The sequence below is a fragment of the Trachinotus anak genome, unplaced genomic scaffold (assembly GCF_046630095.1).
Source record: "Trachinotus anak isolate AG129_WGS33_773 ecotype Australia unplaced genomic scaffold, CSIRO_AGI_Tana_v1 ptg000017l, whole genome shotgun sequence".
Taxonomy (NCBI): Eukaryota; Metazoa; Chordata; class Actinopteri; order Carangiformes; family Carangidae; genus Trachinotus; species Trachinotus anak.
Window position 1 is genome coordinate 2,386,105 of NW_027273868.1, and position 27,065 is coordinate 2,413,169.

At 45.4% G+C, this 27,065-nt stretch overlaps 1 protein-coding gene across 3 annotated transcripts; it reads right to left on the reverse strand.

Moving 5' to 3' along the window:
• Nucleotides 1-1,222: 1,222 nt before the first annotated feature.
• ap2a1 (adaptor related protein complex 2 subunit alpha 1) lies at nt 1,223-25,101 on the reverse strand. 3 transcript variants are annotated; one of them, XM_071501368.1, is made up of 22 exons: nt 24,261-25,101; nt 19,836-20,047; nt 16,722-16,915; nt 16,481-16,610; nt 16,070-16,171; nt 15,490-15,749; nt 14,586-14,754; nt 14,303-14,440; nt 13,974-14,156; nt 13,306-13,403; nt 12,995-13,226; nt 12,709-12,897; nt 12,470-12,624; nt 10,638-10,700; nt 7,320-7,382; nt 6,614-6,696; nt 6,014-6,093; nt 4,908-5,041; nt 4,696-4,812; nt 3,975-4,044; nt 3,572-3,706; nt 1,223-3,029 (listed from the first exon to the last, which is right to left on the reverse strand). In XM_071501368.1, the coding sequence occupies exons 1-22, from the start codon at nt 24,325-24,327 to the stop codon at nt 2,952-2,954; spliced, it is 2,952 nt and encodes a 983-aa protein (XP_071357469.1). In that variant the 5' UTR covers nt 24,328-25,101; the 3' UTR covers nt 1,223-2,951. The 3 variants fall into 3 exon arrangements, with proteins under 3 accessions (XP_071357469.1, XP_071357470.1, XP_071357471.1); XM_071501369.1 differs by lacking the exon at nt 10,638-10,700 and having other exon boundaries at nt 24,261-25,100; XM_071501370.1 differs by lacking the exons at nt 7,320-7,382; nt 10,638-10,700 and having other exon boundaries at nt 24,261-25,100.
• Nucleotides 25,102-27,065: the final 1,964 nt, after the last annotated feature.

A 27,065-nucleotide genomic window follows, 5' to 3' on the forward strand; every position in this document is an offset into this window, starting at 1 on the left:
CACTCACATGAGGGGCCTTAATGTGGCCCCTGATCTGTGTTGAAGATGGGCACTTCACCACTCCATCGTCCTGATGTTATTCTAACATGGTGCATGTTCCTAAATGAACTCATTCAAGGGCACCAATGATCTCCTCACACAATGGACTTGTCTCTATACTCAGTGCTGTGATCTTAGTGCTGCATTTGACACCATCGATCATAAGATTCTATTACAGAGACTAGAACATGTCATTGGCATTAAGAGAACCGCACTAAGCTGGTTTAAGTCAGACACATCAGATAGATTCAGTTTGTTCATGTTAATGACTCTTCTATCCACAATAAAGTCAGTCATGGAGTTCCACAAGGTTCTGTGCTAGGACCAATACTTTTCACCCCAAATATGCTGCCTCTAGGAAAGATTATTAGGAAGCACTAGATAAATGCCCATTGTCATACAGATGACACCCAGCTGTACTTATCCATGAAGCCAGGTGAGACTAACCAGGTAGCCAAGCTTCATGTGAGTTTTAAGGACATAAAAACCTGGATTACCAGAAGTTTTTTACTAAAGTCAAACAAACTGAAGTTATTGTACTTGGCCCCAAACACCTCAGAAATACACTGTGATAATATACTTACTCTGGATGGGATAACCGTGGCCAGCCAGAAACCTTAGGGTCATTTTTGATTAGGACATGTCCTTTACTTCACAGATAAAGCAAGTCTTTAGGGCAGCCCTTTTATTATTCCGAAAATCAGAAAGTTCCTGTCTCTAAAGGAAGCTGAATTCTGTATTATCAGGATGTCCCAGGAACTCGGCGATCAGCTATCAGGCTCCTCTGTTGTGGATCCAGCTCCCAGGCTGGGTCCAGGATCAGAGCCTTAGCTTATAGTTGGAGCTGGCTCAGGTGACTAGGCTACAGGCATAGACTGCTGGGGGAACTCCCATGATGCACTGAGCTTTCTCTCTCTCTCCTCATTCTGCAGGGTATAGATCTGACAGTACCACACTCATGACTCATTTTGGAGTGGCCACAGGGAGAGCCCCACCCCCTGCTGCCAACATGGAGCGCACCCTTCACACACCTGAGAAAATTGAACTGTTCCACCACTGATTCACGCAGCCCTGCTGCTGCTCCTGTTCGTGTGTGTGTGTGTGTGTGTGTGTGTGTGTGTGTGTGTGTGTGTGTGTGTGTGTGTGTGAGAGAAAGAGAGACAAAGAGACAGGAGGCGTGCTGTTGGATATATGGCATAGTTTTACTTTCACATTTGTTCATTACAGAGTAAATCTTATTCTAACACAGGTATTGGACAGGTTCTTAACACCGATACATGAGGCTGCTTTAGCTAGTGGATACTGCAGAGACACACACACACACACACACACACACACACACACACACTCACATACACACACTCACAGAATGACACAATGACTATGATTTCCACTACAAAGTTCAATGTCCTGTGATGCTGTGCAGCCACAGACTGTCGTGTGACCAGGTATTAGAAATGTCTTTAGGCTTTTTTACCTGCTGACACACTCTCACACACACTCTTACATACTCACACACTCTGAGTCCCAGTAGTTGTCATGGACGTCTGGGTGTCTGACATCCTGTCCTCTCCCGCAACCTCAGTACCTGAGTGACAGGAGCCTGGGAGCAGCTCCACAGCTGGACACATCTGTCACACTGTGTGTTCAGACAGAGATCCTCCGTTGTACAGATGTTGGTGCTGGATTCAACATCTGGACAGAGGCTGACCACTAAGCTGTGATCATGGTGAGGCTGCTTCAGAGGGCATGAATCTACAGGTGTGTGCAGATGTGGTGCCCTCTCTCAGGATGAGTCTTCCTGTTTGGGTCTGTCTCCTCCACAGCTGTGGAACAGCTGGTGAAGCAGCCATGCACTGCTACTCACCAGAGGAGGGAACCACAAACACACACACCTTAAAACCACCAGTGAGTCCAGATCCCTGAAGTCCTGCTCCTGTAAAACTGAATCCTGACGGTGAAACCTGGGGCTCACCTGTGTTTCAGTTTCACAGGATAACAGACGTCAGTGAAGAGAACCCTCCTCATCAGCTTCCTCAGGCCTCTCAGCACCTGGAGCCGTCTCCCAGGTAACAGATGAGACAGATTCAAACAGGTCCAGAGTCTGTTTAAACACCAGGTCTCATCCCTGGAAGGGTCATCTGACCACAAGCCTCAAAACAAGCATGACAGTGGGAATGTCTCAGAGCGGGGGGATGGGGGCGGTCCACATATTTACAACAGGTCAACAACAACAGAGTCAGCACTTCATTGAAATGAGGGACTAGTTTATACTGGGGGGGGGTCATGCTGGATCAGATCCCAGCACCTTAAGTGCATTTTCACTGGGAATGATTGACAGAAATCAGAATCCTGGACCCTCAGGTCCCACTTCATTGGTGGGTTCTACCAGAACCACAAGGAGTCATGGATAGAGACCATATACCTGTGTATGTGTGTGTGTGTGTGTGTGTGTGTGGAGGAGGGGGTGAGTGCATGTGTGCGTTAAACAGCTTCTCCCATCTGACTTCACGGAATGTTCTACCAATTCAAAAGGACACACACTCACACACACAGCATCAGTACTACAGAGCAGTCAGGATTAAACAGAATGAGACCCCAGAACAACTATGGGACACGGACACACACACACACACACACACACACACACACACACACACACACACACACACACACACACAAGCTACACAGGTAAACACCAACAAAAACAAGGATGTAGCATCATGTTAATAAACAGAATGTGGGACAGGATGAGAATAACTTGGTCGCTGCTGCTGCAGCGGCTGCTTTTCCCTTATGTCGGTTACACCTTTTTTACTCAAAGACTCTGCTGGGGTGGGGGGGCTGGAGGGCTGAGGGCCAGGTCGCTGGTGGGGGTGGTGGGAGAACTGGTCTTGGCCGAGGTCTGGACTCTAGAACTGTTGGGCCAGCAGCTCACAGAGACGCCGGGACACAGAGTCCTTACTGCAGCGCAGAGTCAGACGGTACATCTGTGGAACATACACACACAGACACACAGTGACAAGACAGACAGACAGACAGACAGACAGACAGACAGACAGACAGACAGACAGACAGACAGACAGACAGACACACACACACACACACACACACACACACACACACACACACACACACACGCTCTTTGGTGAAACTATAAACTGTCACATGAAAACTGACTTAGATCCTGTCTGTCTGTCTGTCTGAATTCAGATCCATAACTTTGAAAATAAGACCAGCAGGACCCAAGATCTCATGAGACTGGTCTTACCTTGGTCCTGAATCAGGTCTGGGTCTGGAGACCTTAACAGCCAGATTGATAAGGTTTGTGTAAAGAAACTAGTTCACATGTAGAACCTGGTTTCATAAGTAGAGCGGGATTAAAACTAGTCTCAGTCCAGATCCCGAGACCTGACAGTAAGGAGACGTGGCTCACCTCAGGTGTTCTGACACACCTGACACACAGTTGTGTATCAGTGTAGTGTTTACATACTGTTGTGTATCAGTGTAGAGTGTTGTGTGTCTGCTCTACCTGTGCCTGGGCGTTTGGCTCCAGTCTCAGCAGACAGCCGACCTGCTGGCCCTTGGTCTGGATCACTCCAGCACACACATAGTTCTCTGGGTTTGGATCGACGTTGTCCAGCAGGGCCATTCCTAGTCCGAGCAGCTACACACACACACACACACACACACACACACACACACACACACACACACACACACACATTACAAGGGATGAAGGAGACAGTGAAAGGATCTCAGAGTGAACCTGAACCAACTACCAGAGGGTTTTTCTCTGTGGTTTTCATTGTATGTAGTGAGGTGACAGACGTCCTGATGGTGACACAGGTAAAGACACACCCTCTCTCTGCTGACAGGTGTTTCTGAGGAGGTCTGATTAGAAGAGGAAGGTGAAGCAGGAGTATGTGACATACCTTGGCCTTCAGGACTTCAGTGTCCATGCTGTGGTTGGCCTTGAAGATCTTCTGTGCTTCCTGTTGAGGCCTGAGGGGAGAGACACACAGACTTCAGGTTTCTACATGGGGGTGGTTTGAAGTGAGTGACAGCTAACTGCTAACTCTGCTAACTCACTCTGTGACAAACACTCTTCATCTGATTTGTTTTTCACAATAAAGGAATCTGGCCAGTTCTAAGCTTTTAATTTGAAGCATTAGAGACTGGGTTTGATTCAGCAGCGAGTGAACATTCATGTTCAATTGGTGAACATCTGTCATCGATCAGTGAACATCTGTAATCGACCAGTAAACATCTGTGTTCGATCAGTGAACATCTGTCATCGATCAGTGAACATCTGTCATCGATCAGTGAACATCTGTGATCAGTGAACATCTGTGATTGATCAGTGAACATCTGTCCTCAACCAGTGAACGTCTGTAAACATCTGTCATTGACCAGTGAACATCTGTGAATATCCGTGTTCGATCAGAGAACATCTGTCACCGACCAGCAAACAACTGTAAACATCTGTCATCCACCAGTGAACATCTGTGAACATCCGTGTTCGACCAGTAAACATCTGTCATCAGTGAACATCTGTGATTGATCAGTGAACATCTGTCCTCAACCAGCAAACATCTGTCATCGACCAGTGAACATCTGTCATCAATCAGGACACGGATACACACACAGACTTACTGGCTGAGCTGTTTCCAGCGCTGGAAGAAGTCATGTGAGGCCATCTCAGTGGGCTGGAAGAACTTGTTGATGGTGACAGGCAGCTTGAGGGTCAGGTTCTGCAGAGCCCCTCCATACCTACACACACACACACACACACACACACACACACACACTGAACTCTCACTGAGTCTGATTCACGCAGTGGTCTTGGGTTGGTTGTATAGACTCACCTGAACTTGATGTTAAGCAGGGGGGCGTCAGAGAAGTCAGTCAGACACTCAATGTTGAGAACCTGCTGGATCTGGGCTCCACCCTCAACCAGTGGTTCCACTGGTTTGGTCTGAACATTGAGCTGTGACCAGTTGTCAAGGAGCAGAATGACATCACACACATTGACATCAGCTCCAGCATTATGACATGCTATCAGGTCTGCTGGCAACTGAGTGATAACACTCACTCATCCACTCTGAATTCCCTGTTACTGTATAAGATTCACAGTGGGGCTGGTGATTCTACCAAAAAGTGTTGTCACAATATCAGTCGATATCGATCATTATTGATCATTTCTTATTACCTATTTTTCTAATATAGACCAGAAGAACTGTAGTCCTCTGCTGTGTGGGTGGTGTCACATTGTGTTGTTGCTGAGGACCTCTCCATCATGGAGCCTGTGGGCTGTTTCTTCAGAGGTAGCTAAGGTGATAAAATAAGTTTGTTGTTCTCCCGGTCCTGTTATCAGACTTAAAGAACCAAAGTGCCACACTGAGCTGACCTGTCCTTTATGTTAACTGTTATTTCCTCGTTAGCATAATCAATCTAAGACAAAGTGCCATATATCTAATGAAGGAACTACATGTAAGTTATTCTATGTAGCTATTGCTACATAGCTAATGTTAGCATTATCAGGCGTTTACTTACCAGTCTTGGCAAGAGCTTCAGTCACTGTTGTGTTTACAGTACAAGAGGCTATAATCCGTCCTCTAAGCAGCTACATCTTCTGGACAGACTGGACACAACAGTGACTCCGTATCAGAGAGTGATGGTCCAAGTGGACCAGAGCTAGCTGTTAGCATGCTAACACAGACAATGTTGACTCATGGAGGTAATGTATAAAATGTATAAATTATAAATGGTCACCTCCATCTGTGTATTTTTCTAACAAGATTTCTCTTTAACTTCCCTGGTTATACAAGGACAAGGTGCAGATGTTGAGGTTTCCTACACTTCTCATACAGACATTATGATGATAGAGGTGATCGTATTTAACCCAGTGTCCCAGTTCTCCCAGTTGGAGCTCTGGTGGTTTCAGAACATATAACAGGATATGAGACTGCAGCTCCCCAGGACAGCTGACTGTGGTGGTGAAGCTGGCAAACTGCACTGACGTCTTGTTACCGTAGAACAGATACATTCTCCCTAAGAGACAGACACAGCTGTTAGCATGTCATTTCCCACATTAATGTGTCAAATATGGCCGACCAGGGGCCTGCATCACGAACACAGATCAGAGGGTGAGAGATCACTGGAATAACTGAGTGATTATTCCTACAGGACCCTGAAGGGGACAAAAGAGTTTACAGTAATAAAAAAATCTATATATATTTGTATAGATCAGTGGAGTTGTTTTGGCCCTGGGTCACTCTGATTTTAAACCAGAGCCTCTGTTTAACAGATGGGTCTATTAGTTTGAAGTGACCATATCAGGTACTGGTAATTTCACAGGGTCTGACTATGGATAAGATCACCCAGTCCTGAATCATCAGACCAGCAGATGACGGTGCCTACCAAGTACAAAACCACACGGCCACAGACCACAGCCTTTTATCAATAAACAAACAAACAACACCGGCCATGCTTATTTAGCATCAAATACCAAATCACGCTCACACTACACCCACAGGTGGACAAACCTGACGAGATGGCGAGGAGAACTCACCCAGATTCTGACGATACTCTGACTTGATGCCAATCTGCAGTAGCTGGTTCTCAAACAGAACCCCATTGTTCTTGCACACAAACCTGCAGGATGGAGGCATTTTATGGTTAAACACTGAGACGTCAGTCTGCCCTCATATCTGGAAACACCTGCATGAACATTGGAACATCTGATATCAATAATTTACCAATACAAGATCATGAGAATTTGTTCATGTCTCAACAGATCTTTGATGCTCCTGGTGTAACTTTTGTCAGGTGACTTTACTCTCACTGTTTCCACAGTATCATTCATAATTAAGCATAACTCCTGAAGCAGCTCCCCCAGAGCAAACAAAGTGTTTGGTAAAATCCTTTGGAGCCAACACAGACACTCAGTCCATGGTCCTGAAAAAGGAGACCAACAGTCTCTGGTCACTGTTTAACTGAAGGAGCAAAGTCTAGCTGGACGTTACATGGAGCATTCTGTGAGCCACTGACCCAGTTATGTTACTATGGGTCACACAGGGTCATGCTAAACTTCCTTCAATGTTCATGAAATTTGGCAGACAGGAAGTCAGTCATTTTGGATTTCGTGCATGAATTTTCATTTTATGAACATATTCTATGTTTCTCATTTTGACAGGTTGTCAAGCCCTTCCTGTAGCAGCCATGTAGAGCTGCAGCTAAGCAAACACATGACAAACACACACAGAGAAAAGCCTTACTTGTTAAGAAGTTCGTCTGCCTCAGACAGAGGAGGAGCAGGATCCTCAGAGGGAGGAGCAGAGCTGAGAGACCACAGGATAGCACAGGGATGAAGAGACAGACAGTTGGACAGAGGAGGGATGATACAGAAAGACAGTAGGACAGAGGATGACACAGATAGACAGTAGGACAGAGGAGGGATGATACAGATAGACAGTAGGACAGAGGATGATACAGACAGAAATGGGAGAAGCCATCCATTCACCACAGTACAGTGACAGTGTGATAGAGATTGGTTAAAAAAAACACCAGAGAAGAAGAAAAGAGGATAAAAGGATAAAATGCAGTGGTTGTTAGTAAAAGAAGTTTGTACAAAGATGATATCATTACACAATGAAAGGTATCTGCTGGGTAGTTCTACTGTGTCCAGTGCACTCAGCATATATGTGGACAGTTTGTGTGGTTCTAGCTCTGTACTACAGCACATTGAATAAGAAATGAAACACTATCCATGAGGGTAAAGTGCAGACTTCCACCTCTCACTTCAGTTTGTTTACATCCACACTAAGTGAACACTGCAGTGCTGAAAACTAGGGCAACAACATTCAAAAAGGGCCATAATTCATAAATCTGACAGGCAGCAGGACTCTGCAGTCAGCACTTTAACCCCAGTCACTGGTTCATTTCTAGTCCTCTGTGCTGGACAAAAGAACATTATTGACTGTCCACATGCAGACAAACTGCACTACAATTCAGGCACTGATGACATGTTTAAAAGCACATATGTAGTCTACACATAGAGCTTGATGCCATGAACTGCATTTTCCTTACTTCACAATGGCTGCTGTCAGCATTGAGACTTTGAGGTTATAAGTTTGCAGGTGCATGTTACATTTGATGAACGTTAGCAATGTTATATATTCATAGTTCATTCAGAAAATCTTCAGACCCCTTCACTGTTTTCATGTTAGCCCCTTCCATGAATCGCCACCTTAACGTGGTGCAGGGATTTGTGTGTCTCAGTGATCTCAGAAGCAGTTGTCAGGGGCTTTAGCCCCTGGTAGGGTCTACTAAGGCAAATTAGTTCCAGGGGAGTTGCCAAACTTATAGAGATTCAAAAACCACCTGATGGTTGGCCAATTTCGAGACTGCGTCACCTCACCCCGATTAGGGAAACTGAGGCACCCTCTTGGAGCCATACCTGGGAGGGGAGCTCGCCATTGAGGAACTGGCGATTAGGTCTTGGCCCATGGGGTCCAGTTAGGCACAGCCAAAATAAATTACATGGTGCCACCTCCCTGTGGGTCCACCACCTACAAGGATAAACATCGGGTCGGGGTGCAATGGAAGTCGGGTGGCAGGGCCCGGTCAGAAACTGAGTTGGTGTTTCGGAGCAATGTGGATTCCGTCCTTGCTGTGGTGTGGACCAACCCATACCCTGGCAAGACTTGAAGGGTCATGGGAGTTTGCCCATCCAGTCTACATATGCTTTGTGGACTTAGAGAAGGCTTACGACTAGGTCCCTCGGGGGATCTTGTGGATGGAACTGTGCAGGGTCCTGTGGTTGTTGCTATGACCTATGTGGTCCCTGTATAACCAAACTAAGGCTGTCTCAGAAGAAGGTCAAACACTTTCCTGGTGGGTGTTGGCCTCCAACAAGGTTGTCCCTTGTCACCAATCCTGTTTGTGACTGTCATGGACAGGATTTTAAGGTGCAGTCGGGGGGAGGAGTGTGCCCAGTTTGGGAGCCTCAGAATTCCCTCCCTGCTCTTCACAGAGAATATAATTCTCTCTAAGGCCATTGTTCTCTTCTGGAAAATGGTGAATTGCTCTCTTGGGGTTGGGATGAAGTTTCTGCCTTAAGTGAAGGAGCTTAAGGTGTCTTGTCATTAGTGGGGGTAGGATGGAACGGGAGATCGACGGTCGGATTGGTGCAGTGTCGGCAGTAAAGGAGGTGTTGTACTGGACCAAGCTCTCAATTTCTGAGTCGATCTTCGTTCCCACCCTCACCTGTGATCATGAGCTTTGGATGGTGGCCAAAAGAATGAGCTTGCGGATACAATCAGATGAAATGAGTTTCCTCTGCAGGGTGTGTGGGCTCAGCCTTAGAGATAGGCTAAGGAGCTCTGACATCCAGAGTAGAGCCACTGCTCCTTAGCGTTCGTAAGGGTAAGTTGAGATGGTTGAGGCATCTGGTTAGGATGCCTCCTGGGCGCTTTCCATTTAAGGTTTTCCAGGCATATCCCACTGGCTGGAGGTCTCAGGGTAGACCCAGAATGTGCTAGAGATTTTATATATCTCATCTGGCCTGGGAATGCCTCAGGATCCCCCATGAGGAGCTGGAAATCTACTTTGCTTGACCTGCTACCAGTGTGACATGACCTTCAATAAGTGGAAGAAAATGGATGAACAGATTGAAATTAAAAAAAAAAGGGTAGAGATTTAGAAAGTTTGAAAAATGGTTTTTACACATGGCCGAGGTGGAAAAGTTGGCGTATTGATAAAAGCAAAATACCACAACATGTGATGGAAAAAAGTTACTGAATTAACTCTGACTTATATGTCCACTGAAGCTTTCACTCCAGTAAAGAGACAAAAAAACAATGACACCGACTGAGGAATTTGTGCCAACTGTTATGTCGATGTGCTCCACTAAGATTCACAGAATAGTGGATAGAAGAGTACAGTTGTTTTGCTGATTTTCAGAAAATTCTGTTAAAACTTGTGCTACAGTGGAATGGAAACTTTTGCCTCAGGAATTTGATGGTAGTTTTCTTTTAAAAACTTAATCTCTAATCTCGGAGGCACTGTGAGGGGACTTTTTTCCGGATCATTTGGTCAAACCTCTACTGTGCTGTATGTCTCCATTTCATAGAAATGTGCCTTGTTCCATAATAAAAAGAAAAGCTGCCCAAGATGCTGCAGGTTACACCTCCAGTGCCCTTAATTTAATCGGAAACAATCTATAGAGCTGAATCCATGTCAAGGTTCTTACAGCTAAACTTTCTTTTATCTATAACATAAATGACACGGTTAGTGGGTTTATCAGAGCCTTTTCACTGAGTTGTTGGAAGTGGGTCTGATGAGAGGTAGTTCTGCCAGGATCTACTCAAATCATCTGATGGTAATAGAAGACAGAACAGCTGATTGAGTGAGTTTGAGATCAGGCATCAGTGAATGTGTAGAGTCAGGTGCTTTTCTATAAACCTTCATGGCTCATGTAGTGTACATAAGCATGACATATTCATCAAAGATTAAAAAGTCTAGTGTAGACTACATATGTGCTGTCATATTTGTATTTTTCTAGCTAATCCTGTAGGTTACTACTGGGCCCTTACTCCGAGTCACCAGAACCCTCCACCAATAGGGAATCAGAGGTCTCGGTGGGCTGTTCCAGATCTCTGTCAATGTCCAATCACGGTAGGGAACAGGAGACAGACACACATTCAAATAACACACACACACACACACACACACACACACACACACACACACACACACACACACACACACACACACACACACACACACACACACACACACACACACACACACACACACACACACACACACACAGAAATGGAGAGAAAGGAAGGAGAGAAAAAGACGAAAGACAGTCACATACACAGCAAAGATAAAAAGAACAGACAAGTGTAGCAGACCTGCCAACCATGAAGTTCAGTCTGTCATGGTCACTCCTTCAGACTGTGTGTGTGGAGTCAAAGACACACACATCCAGCTATGATTCTGCCTCACACCAGACGATTGATACCCGATACCAGAAAGGTGTCTGGTAACCTGGAGCTCCACAGCATCCTGGTATGTTATCACCTGAGTAGACCTACAACACTAGACCTTACACCGACTCCACAGCTCAAACAGCATATAGATCCTTATTTCTAAGATGGTAATGGTCACCTGGTGGCCACTTATTTTAACAGAACCACTTCCTGTCAGTGAAGCTGTCTGTCTCACAAACTTCCAGCTAGAAACAAAGTTATTGATCTAACAGTGCCCAAGAAGAGAACAACATGTAGATAGAGTCATCCGGATCTGATCACTGAACTGAGTCCTCCTCTTCATCCAACCTCCAAGCAGTAGCTCTAGAAAACAGATCTTGTACCAACACAGAAACATCTGTAACACTGATCCAGCTGTGGGAAAGACCCAAACCACCCAACTGTAACACCGGCACCACATCCGAGGTCCATAAACCTCCTCTGATACGTTACTGCCCCACACTGATGACGGGCTCCTCCCTGGTTAGTATTGTCATATAATTTAACCTCGCTATAACATGACCTATTGACTACATACCTCTGATCATCAGCTGGACATTTAAATACTATATACACAGCACAGGACTAAAGCAGGAGCTGTGTTTGGCCAACTGAGCTGTCAGTCTACAGCTGTCTCCAGGTTGACAGGTCCATATCAGACAAAGATAGAGCAGAGAAAGACAGAGCCAACAGAACAACAACCCACACAGACACATTACAACTAGTTGTATAGTGGACTAACAGCGGCAACACACCACAAACACCAAAACTATTTACATCAACTGTTGAAGACAGGAGACAATAGCACATGACTACGTCAGGATGCTCCCTCATTGAGGCCCAACACCAGTTTCAGCCAGTCCACTATGAGAGCCCCTGTCTGAACAGTCAGTGTGTTTACATGCACTTAGGTAACAGGTACAGTCAGTCTTCATCGTCATGGAGATGAGGAACCTGGTTTCTGTAACGGGTGGGGGACTAGAGAGGCCTGATGGTGGACTTTATGTGTTCATGTGTTCATGAAACCAGGTTTCTAAATGGACTCTTACAGGTGTGAAGACCAAAGACTGCAGACAAGCAGACTGTGTCATTAGAAGTCTAAGATCCCTGAGCGGTGACTGGATGTGACGGCTTTTCCTCTGGTCCTGTTCTCACAAAAGTGCAGGTGAACACACTGAGTGAATCAGTGATGTCTGGATCCGGTCTCGGGCCGACCTGTAAATATCTTACTGGATGAATATGAGCTAACATAAAGCTGATCAAGTTCTGGTCCAGTCTCTGTCTCTCTCCTCTGGCAGCCACACGGCTTCATCAGCTCTGTTTCGGCCTCTCATACTGGACTTTGGCTTACACTGGGTTCTACATCTGCTCATCAAGAGAAGATCTTTCACCTTAGGAAGCCGTCGTCGTTAACAGCAGCAGTGGGTGCGGCGGGCCCTGCCTCAGAGAACACATCCACCAATAAGCTGCCAGCACTGGCTGGAGCAGTGCTGACGGGAGCAGCAGAGCGAATCCCGAGGAGGTCTGCTGACGGTGACGGGGTGGACTGAAAGACAGAGGTACTTTAGTTACAGCTGTCGGAGTGTATGAAGCAGCTGACAGCCCCTCTGTTTGGAGACAGTCTGCTTACAGCGTTAGAGGCAGCCATGGCTGCTGTGTCTGGACCCCGGTCGCCCCCTCCATTCAACTCTCCGCCCTCCCTTTTGTTGTCCTCAAGCTCCGTCACAGACACGGCTCCAGGTCCCTTCTTCTTCTTCAGCTTAGCCAGGATGGACGACTCCCTCTCTGGGAAGGGAGGCATCTCTTCCAGGACAGTGGCCTGAGGAGCAGAGGAGCAGAGGAGCATCGTGTTGTGGGTTCGGACTGAAAGCTGCATACAAACTCACATCATCATCATCATCATCATCAGGACTAACCAGGACATCGGTGCTAGCAATGGAGGAAAGCTTCAGATACTCGACAGCACGCTGCTGCAGCTCCACGTCTGAGTTGCGGATCTGGCTGTCACAGCGCAGCACCTCCTGGATGGTAGCCTTGGTCTCTGGGAACAGGTTAATAAACTTGATGTAGGCTGACAGCAGCAGGGCGCGGGTCGGCACGGAGCACAGGTGGAACTTGGAGTGGAGAAGGTTGAACTGGACCAGGGGGCTGGACAACAGGACAGCAAACTTACTATTTACCACTTCAACAGTCAGTTTGGTGCCTTACAGACCAAAGACCAATATACCTGGAGCGGGGGTCACCAGCAATGAGGTTACCAAACTCTCCCAGGATGTAGCCTCCAACCTTCACCATGTTCTCGTGGCAGGCAGGAGCCTGCAGAGCCTGAGGGGGACAGAGACTCAGGTCACTGACATCTGATCACAGTGGTTGTGATCATCACAGCGTCACTATAGATCTCACACCTGCTTTACTGCTGCATCCCACAGGTGCAGTAACAACCTCTGCTCATACAACCACACATTTAACAGTGTAACTCAATTAGCTATTAAAACACTCACGTTCACAGCTGAGTTCTCTCAGACATCAAGTTAAATGTTACTGTAGAGACTGAAACTGTACAAACAGTGAATGAACTGTTTTAAGAGAATGAAACTTGTGTTTGTTGTGTGAAATATGAATTTGTGTTTTTTTCATTTAATAAAAAAAACAAAGTTCTCAAACTTTAAACATTTTCTAAACACAGTCTGAAAACTTTGATGAAATAAGGAACCAGCAGTTGAAAGAAAAACATGATGAATCTGAAACATTAACATTCAGTCCTGTTTATTTGCTGTGGCTGTAACGACTGAGACTGAAACCAGGACAAACATAACAACCCTCAGAGTGTGTCCTCCTCAGCTAAACACCAGCCTTTTTATCACTGCTCTGTGTTTAGACTTCAGGTAGCGGTACCTCAAACACAGTCTTGGCGGCGTAGCCCTGCACGTCATCTCGGTTGATGACGATCTGAATGACGCGATACCACACCTCTTCACTGACATAGTCGCCAGCGATGCGGATGAGGTTGAGAATGGTGTCCACGTACCAGGAGTAGTCCACAGCATACTTCTCTGCCAGGATGGCCACTTTGAGCACCTGAGTGAGGAAGACAACAGGTCACAGCTTCATCAGCTGGTTCATCAGGTTGGAACATCTGAGACCTGCTGAGTTGGACTGGAAGTGGGTCTGTCAGTGCTTATACGTTTTCTCTTCTACAGAGTAATGATGAAACTAACACCCACCATCTCCTCTCTGATGGAGTAGTCCGCCGTCTCCAGGTAGCTCAACATCTCAGCTACGATCTGCTTGGCATTGCTGCGATCACACATGGCGTAGAGCAGGTCAGCTGCTCGCTGTCGCACGCTCACATCCCTCTCAGTCTGCAGACACAGAGACAGACAGTCACTGACCTGTACACCACAGCTACATGACTGGTTCATGAGACTTGTGAGGCTGTGGTGACCGGTACAAGTCTGCTACACGTCATCATCTAAACACTGTGTGTAGTTTAGAGTGAGGCTCCACCTTCAGGGCGTTGATGACAGTCTCGATGTGTGTCTTCACAGCTTCATGGGAAAACTCGGAGCTGGCCAGAGTGCACATGCTCTCAAGAGCTAGGTAGCGCAGGTTGGTCTCTCTGTGCTGCAGGAACTGGCCCAGCTGGTTACAGGCTCTCACCAGCAGGTTTGGCTCACTGCCCAGGTAAAAAGACCAGGAAGAAAAACACAACAGCTCGTCACATCTGGACTGAGTGAGACTTATTCTGAGTCATCAAGTAAAAATAACATGAGATCAGTTAAGTACAGACGATGAATTAATGACATCCTGCAATAATCTGACTTCATCCAAGAGAAGGTGAGGTTAAACCGACTACAACACACTGATTAGAATCAACAGTCACTCAACACAGAGTCTGATTCACATGTTGTTCTGCTGCAGCCTGATGATAAATTCCACTTCATGTTCTCCCTCATCAGTCTTCACTCATTATGACAGAGGTCCTCCATCTCTCCTGATCATCTCTGACATGTTTCTACACCTCAACCTGAGTCCACCTGTGGTGAGCTCAGCTGATTAGACACACACTTGTCACACCTGAACATTAAATGTCTATGACCCTACTAAAGGAGACAGTTCAGGGAGAGGGAAATGAATCTGTGATGAGCTGTAGACCAACCTGGAGATCAGACTGAGCCCTGAACCTCTCAGACTTTTTACCTTGTTGTCTGAACCTATGGCCACGTTCAACATTAACATCAGACACTGGAACTTTACACAACAGAGAGAAAGGAAATGCATCATTCACTCATTCAGGCTGAAGATGTTCCACTGCCCAGTCACAGCTGAAACACCATCACCATTCGCTGTGTGTCAGCTGCTTGATTTTGTGTGTCTGTTGTTTTGCAGGCTCGTGTTGTTGAACACTCACCTGTCGTAGTGGATGATAAGTGAGATCGCCTCAAACAAGATGGCGTTCTTGGCATTGGAGTGCTGGACCTTCTTGGACTTGGGGGGCTCCTGGGCCTTGTTGAGGATGGTCTCCAGACACTCCACCAAACGGCCCTTGACAGCACCATCTTCTGGTGGAGGGTAGCACTGCAGCAAGCGCAGCAGCTTGCAGGAGAGCCACGGTGCCGGCACAAAGTAGTAGGTGTAGTCCTGCAGGTCAGTGGAGGCTGACGACACGATCTGGAGAACCAACAGGATCCGTTCTCAGGTTATTCATGGTCATTTAAACCTGAACCTGTTCCACACACTGCCCAACGTCCTCAGATCAGCACACACAGAGTCAGGAGCAGGCGAGGTCAGGCTACACATCTGTCTGAGCAGCTGAGCTTTAATGACTGACAACAGTGCTTTCTATGAAGCTCTGGTCCTAGACCAGCTAAAACCAGGTCACAGCTGACTCTCTGTTTACTGACAGGTGTGCTCCCAGTGAGATAATACCTGTAGGTTAGTGGTAAAAAGAATATGTAAAAAATATATACACTGAACACACACTCACTCACCCTGCTGAGTCTGGAAACAGCCAGGGAAACGCAGGTCTTGAACTCATCTGGATTCTTCTGGCTCAGACAGGTGATGAGAGAGATGGCTGCTGTCACCACACCCTAAACCCCCCCCCACCCACCCACCCACACACCCACCCACACACACACACACACACACACACACACACACACACACACACACTTAACAGATTTAACCATTTAATCTCTTATAAACCTCCACTTAAGATTCAGAAAAAGACACAACAAAGCTGCAGGATGTTCAGGATCATTTCTGATGTTTACATTTAACTTAATTAAGTTCTTCTTAATTTCCTGTCATTAACATGTAAATTATCAGACTGTGAAAACAGTATAGTATACTGTGAAAACAGTCTGATAATGGGAGTGGGGTAGGGTGTTTGCTCTCACCATGTGTTGGTCATTGAGCAGGTGAACCACGCGTGACGTCCACTCCCCCATCAGCACCAGGTCAGGAGAGGTCTTGTAGAGGCGCAGCAGACACAGAGCAGCTGACTGCTTCACACTGTCCATTGTGTCCCTGAGGTGAATCAGTCACATGACCAGCAGGTGAGTTAAGTCCCAGTAATCTGTGGCTTCATCACTCACACGAGAAACATCAAGTTATTCATCAGACTTCCTCCACACTCACCCAGCGACCAGGATCCGAGGGATCTCACTGGCAAAGGCCTCGGCCATCTCTCGGCTCCCCACGTTAGCTATGCAGTGCAGAGCCAGGCACATGAAGGTGGGGTTACGGCTGGACAGGTCATTCTTGATGGCGTTGTTGATCAGACGGATGAGCTCACTGTTGCTGTTGACTAGCACTGAGATGAACAGGTAGCCCTGGAGTAACAGAGGAGACCAGAGTACAGTTCATGATAAAACCTGTACAGGGTCAGGGTCCAGAGCATCAGGTCAAACTAGTCTGGTTCAACAGTCCTGTACATCAGACTGTAGTTACTCTGACAGGTCCCCCCCCTCACTGATGTGAATGGAGAAGGCCATCATGGACCCACATCAACCTCCACCCCCTACAGCCTCCACATCATGAGCCTGTGCTGACTGAGTGTGTGTGAAACATCACCACTCTGTAGTGTAGTATAATATAGTATAGTATAGTATATATAGTATACAGTATATAGTACAGTACATAGTATAGTACAGTATAGTATATACAGTATATTGTATAGTACAGCGTAGTATAGTGTAGTGTAGTGTAGTATAGTATAGTATAGTACAGTGTAGTACAGTATAGTACAGTATAGTATAGTATAGTATAGTACAGTACAGTACAGTACAGTGTAGTGTAGTGTAGTACAGTATAGTACAGTACTGTACAGTGTAGTATAGTATAGTTCAGTATATTATAGTATTTATACTACACTACACTCTACAATGTAGGGTTAGTACAGTAGTAAAAAGAACACTTCTCTGCAGAGCCTCATGTGTCATGAACATCTCTTAATATTGTGTAACAACATGTCACAGAGCTCGACCCTCCGAGGTTGTGTTATAATGTTCAACCTGACTGATCCAAACACTGTCAGCTCACTCTGCTTGTGCAACAGAGTGTATGTGTTCAGTAGACACATATTGACAATGCATCCTTAAAGTGACAACTGCATCGTGACAAGTTCTCTGGCGTCCCCCAGAGGAGGCGTGCCTCACACTTTGAAAACCGTTGGTGTAGTATACACAGTAGCATAGTATATATATATTTTTTTTTTATGTTTTTTAAGCCTTTTAAATGTTTTTTACTGCACTGGGAAAGTCAAATAGAATTTCATTGTACAATTTTGTATAACGACAATAAATATTCTATTCTATAGTATAGTATAGTATAGTTCTACATGTCAACTGATGTCATTTCTCTGGGGCCTCATTTGTTCTGACAGTGACAATTACAATAATAATGTGATGACAGATAACAGACCTATAACCTGCACCTCACTCATTACTGACTGTTATTATAAACCAGTGTCACAGTAACAGTCCATCACTGACCTCTGACCAACATCATCTAACACACAACTCAGGGTCAGGGGTCAGGAGTTAGGGGTTAGGACTTAGGAGTCAGGAATTTAGGGTTGTACCAGTGTCAGCTGCCTGACACTGGTACAGAGGAGAAGACCATCACTGAGTCCAAGGTTTTTACTGGTCAGTGATCAATAACCATAGATCTTCAGTGTTTAGTTATTGGCACAGATCATCTCTTCTCCTCTCAGACATGTCCACACTCTGAGGCACTGGAGGAATTGGTCTCAGGACTACTTCTGCTGGTACAGCACTCACCTCTCAAACCACTTGGATCCTGACTCAATGTTATTCTGCTAACTCAGCACTTCCTGTTCCTGAGAAAACGGTCCATCAGACAGAGTCAGGAAACAGCCACCGTGCTGAGCTTGTTCTGCTTTAACAACTCCATTAGACTGTGTCCTGTTTTAATGGCTGTCAGAGGAAGAACACTTTGATTTCAGTGTCAAAATTAACTGTTCCAGTGTACCAGTTTATGTACCACTGGTGCACCCACTGGTGCAAACTGGAGACCATGATAAATTCTTTGAAATCATTGTAAATCACTTGTCATGTCACTGCAGAGAAGCTCTGCAACAGTTCTCACATGAAACTAGATGATCTGTGAGCTTGTACAGTTTGGTGTAGATAATAATCTGACTTATAAAAATATTATTCTATGTCGTCTTCAGGATCCAGGCTGTGCTTCAAAAATTTGTGCTCACAGAGACACAGTCTCTAAACTCACAGTAAGAAAGTGGACCTGACCATGAACTAAGAATTTGGACCTGACATCCATTCTGGGTCAGGTAGGGCACCAGAGTACTGCATGTATTAGGACAACACTGTGCTAGCTGATACCTAGCATGATACTCTGACTGAGGCCAGTGTGTGGCCGATGACACACAGGTCATTGATTTCTAGTTGTGTCAACACTGAGTCAGAAACCTTAGATCTGATGGATCAACATGAGCAGAGGGTCGGATTTACCGGTCTGTCTAAAGTCCTGGTTCAGAGTCTTCATCCCCTTAGACATGAATTAAGTAACATGGTTGGCTTCATCTACTTCTTAAAGTAGTGGCTTATAGCGGTGGTTCTCAAAATGGGGTCTGGGAACCCCTCTGATCATCATCCACAGAGGCTTTGGTAAAGGTGATGGACCTGGAGCAGAACCTGGGTCAGGGTCTCAGTTGGCTGGTTTCTCATCTCTAGTTAGTAACTGGTCAGGTGTCTGTGGTTGGTTCGTTTTCTTATCTATACTTTTTGTTTCTATACACGTTCTACACACACTCTACTCATGTCTCCTCATCATTACAACTTAACTTCAAACAGGACAAGCTCATTGTTCACTCCCTGCACATGTAGCTGACACAGCAGGGAGTGAATGATGCTGCCCTCTGTTCCCATCACCCCCATCACCCAGCTCTGCTTCCACCAGTAAGGTCTGTGCAGCCTGGGGTCTTCTCCACTGATGCATCGACCCATTGACTTTTAGGAGACAGCTCAGGAGTTAAGTGTGGAGCTACAAGTGCAGTGGACTGGACTAGGCTAAGGACGGAATAATACAGCTCTCAGAATTCTTCAAGTGCCCTGTAGAAAAAACACTAGTCATCATGTTGAGTATTTATAAAATAAAACATATGGGTACACGTGAAAGAGCAGGAACCATGAGGACATGACAAATGAAAATACCGGACACTTGTAAAATTCAGGTAGATCTCTACAAATGCACAGCTGGTGGAAGACTTACGATCTGTTTCTCTGTGTACTTGTTGGAGCTCAGCAGGTTGACTGCCTCCATGTGTCCAAAGTCAATGTCATGGCCGAGCAGGAAGATGAAGAGCAGCTTGCAGACATACTTCTTCTTGCTGTAGCCATCCAGAGCCTTGTCCCCTTTAAACTTGGAGCGGATGTTGGCCAGCTCTTTGTTGATCCGTTTGATCTCGGCTTCCTTGCTCTTACCTGACAAGGTAAAGGAAGCAGTTCAGTGTCAGCATTTAAAACATGGACATATTGGACCTGTAAACAGCTGTAAACAGACTTCAGGTTTTTGAGGTCACTGTCTCTGGAAAGCAGGTGCTCAGAGCCTGACTCTCTATGATCATCTTCAATATCTGATGTAGGCCTACGTGGTCTAGTTGGTTTTATTATAGCTCCACAGCTGTGTCCCTCAAATCTCCTCACAGCTTCAATCCAGTGCATGTGCATTAACATGAAAAATTAGTCAAGTCCACCATAGTGAGTGTCTGAGTTCTGACACCTGGGCTGGATAAATACCAGGATTAACTAAGATCCAGGGCCAACAAATCTGCTCCCTCCACTCCCAGGGTTAGGGTTAGTGACTGCTTCACTAATGGAAGCATGTTGTCTTCATTTCATCACATATAACAGCAGCTCTTAAAAGCGTCATGTATGGGTTAGTATTATCCTGTCTGATTAAAGCACCTCAGCTGCTTCAACGTTTAACTTGTATTTAAATCTTTGTTGCTATACCCAACAACAAACATGTCTCAGCTGCTCTTTACAGCCACAAGCACCAACATATACTCAATATACATGCAATCTGTATCTTTACCTGTAAACTGTGTCTGTATCTAATCTGTATCTGTAATCTGTAATCTGTAATCTGTAATCTGTAAACTGTGTCTGTATCTGTATCTGTAATCTGCATCTGTAATATGTAATCTGGACTCTGTATCTGCAATCTAATCTGTAATCTGTCTCTGTACTCTGTACTCTGTATCTTTAATATGTCTCTGTACTCTGTACTCTGTATCTTTAATATGTATCTGTATTCTGTACTCTGTATTTCAGTTACAGAACTTTATCAAGTTATCTCAGTGTGGGGTATTTGGCTTTCAAAGCTCTCATGTTATTAAATGTGTATAAAACTTCAGTGATTATTAGATTAATTGATGAGAGTGAGCAGAGAAGAAGTCCACCACCAGCTGGGCGGCCATGTTAATTAGGCTCACCACAGATAGTCTGCTCTGTCTCAGTCAGTCAGTCAGACAGATAGCAGGTGAAGGCTCAGCACACACACTGAAGACAGCAACAACCACGTCTCATGAGCTTCGGTCTGAAGAGGCTAGCTCACTAGAAGGTACACAATTATCAGGCATTCATGTTACACCTGTGCAGGTGTGTATTTTTTTATGTTTCTATTTTAAACCTCAGTTGGGGCTTTAATGTCCAGCCTGTCATTTATTTGATTTTCATGTGAGTGAGTGGTCACAGCAAACGCCACTAAACCACAAAGTCCATGGTTCAACTCATTTCATCTATCTCTCTCTCTCGTTTGCTCAATATGTTTTGTGTGTGTGTGTGTGTGTGTGTGTGTGTGTGTGTGTGTGTCTGAGAGAGTGAGAGAGAGAGAGAGTGAGTGAGTGAGTGAGTGAGTGAGTGAGTGAGTGAGTGAGTGAGTGAGAGAGTGAGTGAGAGAGAGAGAGAGAGAGAGAGAGAGAGAATCAGCTCCACCATGAAACACAAGTTCACCAGTTTGAAAAAGGAGAAAATAGAGAATCAATCTGTGGTGGTCAGTGTGATCCTTCCTCACTCTAACCCTGGCAAACATTTGTCAGACTGATGATACTAGTGGGTCAACCAAAACTAACTCCACAATGGGTCAACACAACTAGTGGAGACACACTTGACACTTAGCTGCAGGTGGTTCTACACAGATTTGAATTTTTAGACAAATGAAGTGACCTGATACAGATGAAATCAGACAGAGAGCAATGGCCGACCCTATCTCACTCACTCACTTACTGTCTCCACTACATCCACTGTACTCCTAAGTGTCAGTGCATCTATTAATTATTATTGATGCTGCTGCTGCAATGTCATGAAGCCACGCAACTCTGTGGAGGGCTTTTAATTTGAAACTACATAAAGAGGAAGTGGAGACACGTGACACCCAGCTGAGGAGAGAGGAGAAGAAAGAGAAAGAAGAGGGAAGGGGAAAGGTATATTTAATGGACAAACATTAAGTCAGATTTTATTTCCTTGACATTCACTCTGTTTGGTCTGGTCACACCTGCAGAGGTAACTGATGTGGACTGAGTCAGACTACATGATTCTGTATCAACGAAGTGATCACTGCAATACAATAAAAACAAGCAGTCATACTGAAGCCTAAATGCCGCAGTCACTTAGGTTTTAAACGGACAAACATATCTACAGCTGTCATTTCTCAGACCTGACAGCTGGTCACTGTGACCCCGCAGATAATGACCACAGCTGCAGTAACAGTAACGTCTACTGGAGTCGACAACCTCAGCTGAGTTAATGCTCAGATGCTGAGGTAAATAATTATTGGGTGCATTGTGATCACTGTTGTCAGAGGTAATATGGCAGGTAGCTACAGACAAGGCTGTTTATAGATAAACAAGCAGCTGAAGGGTTGGGTTCCCACAGCTGGATCCATTTTATATCTGATTCCAGGTCAGAGAAAAACCTTGACTGGCTGAGTTTTCCTTGATGTCTCCTCTCTGTTCCATGTAGGGTGGCTGAATATGACCATATATTTACTGTGAGACTATGGGATAGTGATAAACACTCATCCTCAAACAACATCATCAGCTGACAACTCCTAATGACAATTCTTGACCTCTCTTACTAGTCCTAACAAGTTAATGGAGTCACAGTCTTTACAAACAGAACAGTGCCCAGATTGTACCACATTTAGGTTTAATTCTTCTGTTGTTTTAGTTCATGAAACAAAATGTCACAGTCCATTCACATGTGTTTGCTGTAGGGCTTACATTTGTTTAATATCAAATAGAAACAGGAGCTTGTATTTCACTGATGTTAAATACAGACCTTTGTGTCAAACTCAAAACTGGTACAGGTAACCCCACCTGTCTCCATGTTTTTACCACCAGTGCATCTTAGAAGTCTGTAAGATGCACTGAAAATTTTCCTCTGGTGACTAAATGGTGTCAGTTTCAGTGGCTAATCTCTCAGTTGAGTATCATACATATCCTGTCAATCATTTAGTTAATATCGTCCTCATAGATCTAAGCCAGGACCTCATCCTACAGCAGTCAGGTCTGGTTAATGTGGTTGAAATCAATCACAGTATCAAAAGAAAATAGCTTCACAATATTGCAAATGAATGTGAAAATACTCCACTCTGAATAATGTGTCTGATGTGGTTTTTACATCTATGCCTCCTCCCTGATTGAAAGAATTAATGAACATAAAAATCTTTTTGATTTCAGTGAAGGTCAAACATCCAAGAGAAGAGACACTGACAAAAACATATTTCTGAGTGGAGGGGGGTTTCAGTCACAACGAAACCTGGACCATCACAGATCATTACTGCCTGTCACCGATCAACTAGACTAAACCCAATAGCAACCATTTGCCTTCTTTTAAAACATCACATATTGCAACAACTAATCACTCCAAACTAGATGGCGCTGTTCTGCAACGTCAACGCCATCACCCAGTGACAATAACTGGAGAACTGGAAAAAAAGTGACATCACACAATCACAGGGAAAAATAATATCAAGACATATAATTGAAAGAAAAGGTATGTAGGTACAGACTTCTGAAATGACAGCCACTTTGTCTGACTGGGCTAAAATTCATCCGTTCACTAACACATCTTACAGCATTGATCGAACATTGTTTATGTCATAATGCTATGTTAATTTAATGTTGCTCAGTGGATTGTGGCAGCGGTCCAGTCTGATGGGGTGGGGGGTGGGGGAGGAGGTCTCCTGGTTTTATCCTGCTGACAGACCGCCGTCTTCTTTGCAGTGGGTCTTATTACTGTGGCCTGTCATACCGTCATCTTACAATGATACAACACTGTCTCTCGGCTGTGAAGTGAACCTCTGTTCCCCAGATTAGTTTCGACATCTGGATCTCTAATGTCCTGCAGATGTTTGTGATGTCAGTCTGACCTGAGCCACAACCAGCCCGAGGACAGGATCCGATTTCTGAATCTAAGCATCGGGCTCTCGGTTCTGCTGCAGCAAGTTAAGTGGTGGTAAATGGTGTACACACTGGTTGTATTAATTGTGACATTATAGAGTAGTTAGTGCCCCCCCCCCGCCCCCCCCCCCCCCCATTTCAGTGCAGCATGTAAAATGGTACAGTGTCACCTGATACTACTGCCGTTAAATGGTACAAATTAGCCAGTGAAATAAAGAAATGTCACTTACAGTTTCTAATGTCCGAAATGAAAACTGCTAATCCTCGCATTCCATCTCCTTTCGACACAGCCGGCATGTTTGCAGGTTTCTGTCCTCACTCCGGCCTTATCCGTAAAAACGACCTGGCGCTGGTCAGCCTTTCACACTGGACTGGAGCGGAAGATGGCCAACTTGACGTTTGGTAATGGTTAGCTACCTCGCAGGTCCGGTCGTTAGCTACAACTTTATGACTGTCGGTGACCTACCGAGCGGACTGTGTGCCTATGGGTGGCTAGTTCAGATAGCATGTGCTAGATTAGCTGGATGACGGTGGATCAGCCAGCAGCAGGATAAGTTAACGTTATCCCTGTTAACTGGCTCGTTTCCGCTGCCTGTGGTAAGCTAGCGTTATTTCATTCAATCCTTATCTTGCTAGCAAACAAGCGACGCGCACGACAGCTACAGCACCAACCGACTGATGTTAAAATCACCCACGGTTTGGATGTCACTTAGGTGGACGCAGTCAGGTGTGTTAATCAGAATAACGTCCGATAATTTAAGGTTGACTTACTCCCGAGTCACGCAGCGTACAGCTAGCTCAACAGCTAGCTAGCTAGCTGGCTAGCAGAATCATTCAAATGCTGGAATACATCACTGGTTGACCGGAATCGCTTGGTCTCGGTCTCTCGGCAGAGAGTCTTAACGGCCGAGCAGCGGTATGAAGTGCTAGCCCTGCTCTCGTTATCACGCAGTAAACGCGGTAAATAAGATGTCCTGTATTATTGATGTCCGCTCTAATTCTCCAGCCTCCTCTCCGCGGCTCGAATAAGGCTCGTGACAGCACAACCAGCTGCGTGACCGCGCCAATGCAGCCAGGAACGCGCATGCTCGTTCCCTTCTGTCGAGCACAGCGCGGCACTGATTGGTCCGGCGGGCAGCGCTGCTGCTGCCATGTTATCGGCCCAGATTCTCTGTGCTCTCTGAGCTCCCTGCTCAGCCAGGACTCTGGATGCCCCCTGTCCCAACGACAGACCGATGTGCAGGGGACACAGGCCCAGAGGAGAGGGACGCGACAAGGGACTTAAAACAAGACAGCGAGACCACCAGATTTGGACATTTCCAGCATCACGACCAGTATCAGACTACTCTCCCCAGTACAACACACATTCTTAGTACAACCTGGATCACACAACACACTCTGAATACAACCTGGATCACACACAACACACTCCCAGTACAACCTGGATCACACACAACACACTCCCAGTACAACCTGGATCACACACAACACACTCCTAGTACAACCTGGATCACACACAACACACTGTGAATACAACCTGGATCACACACAACACACTCCCAGTACAACCTGGATCACACACAACACACTCCTAGTACAACCTGAATCACACACAACACACTCTTAGTACAACCTGAATCACACACAACACACTCCTAGTACAACCTGGATCACACAACACACTCTGAATACAACCTGGATCACACAACACACTCCGAGTACAACCTGGATCACACAACACACTCCTAGTACAACCTGGATCACGCACAACACACTCCTAGTACAACCTGGATCACGCACAACACACTCTGAATACAACCTGGATCACACACAACACACTCCCAGTACAACCTGGATCACACACAACACACTCCTAGTACAACCTGGATCACACAACACACTCTGAATACAACCTGGATCACACAACACACTCCTAGTACAACCTGGATCACGCACAACACACTCCTAGTACAACCTGGATCACGCACAACACACTCTGAATACAACCTGGATCACACACAACACACTCCCAGTACAACCTGGATCACACACAACACACTCCCAGTACAACCTGGATCACACAACACACTCTGAATACAACCTGGATCACACAACACACTCCCAAGGAGCGACCATGAGAGCAGCAGGAGCTGCTGCAGACTGAACCTCATGGTTGGCAGATCTGATACACTTGTCTGTTCTTTTTTTTAAATCTTTTTATCTTTGCTTTGTATGTGACTGTCTTTCATCTTTTTCTCTCCTTCCTTGAGTGTGTGTGTGTGTGTGTGTGTGTGTATGACATGTCAGCCTGAATAAATGAATCCATGAAACAGTCAAAGGACAGATTGTAGGATACTTTGAACTCTGACCACAGACCTGTCAGTGTGTCTCAGGTGCACACACACTGATTCTAACCAGGTCGTCAATAAGTATGTATGTTCTCAAAGTGTACTCCCACCAGACAGCACACATACTCGCCAGAGTCATTCTTCAGTGTGCTGTTGATTGGCAGTGACATTCCTAAATCACAGTTTGATGGACGCAGTACGTCTCGCATGATTTTCTGTTAATTGGAAATCGTACAAAATACAGTATGTTGATTTTTGGTACTTGGTTTTTAGGTTATATAGAATTAGTATGTGGGTTGGAGGTGGGAAGCAGCAACAGAGTGAGGGATTAACACATATTCCATGGCTACCTGAACACAACATTAGCAGTAGTCCGCCGCTTGTTTGGATGCGCGGTGGCATAAAGCTCTGGGTGACTGTCGGTTTCTTTGTCCTGGTTTGAAGGAATATATATTTTATTGACCAAAGGAAAAATACAGTAGTTAAGGTAAAACAACAGCACGTATAACCTGAATTTAACGTACCAAAGACAAACATAAAGTCAATGAAAAAGCTAAAGGCAAAAGCACAAGGGTACATAAATACACAAATATTAACATATTCAGTCAAAAGTGACAGATTCAAAAAATCATATTTTCCCAAAAGCTTATTTTTCTTTTTGTTGTTTAATAACTCGTGTGCCCTTCG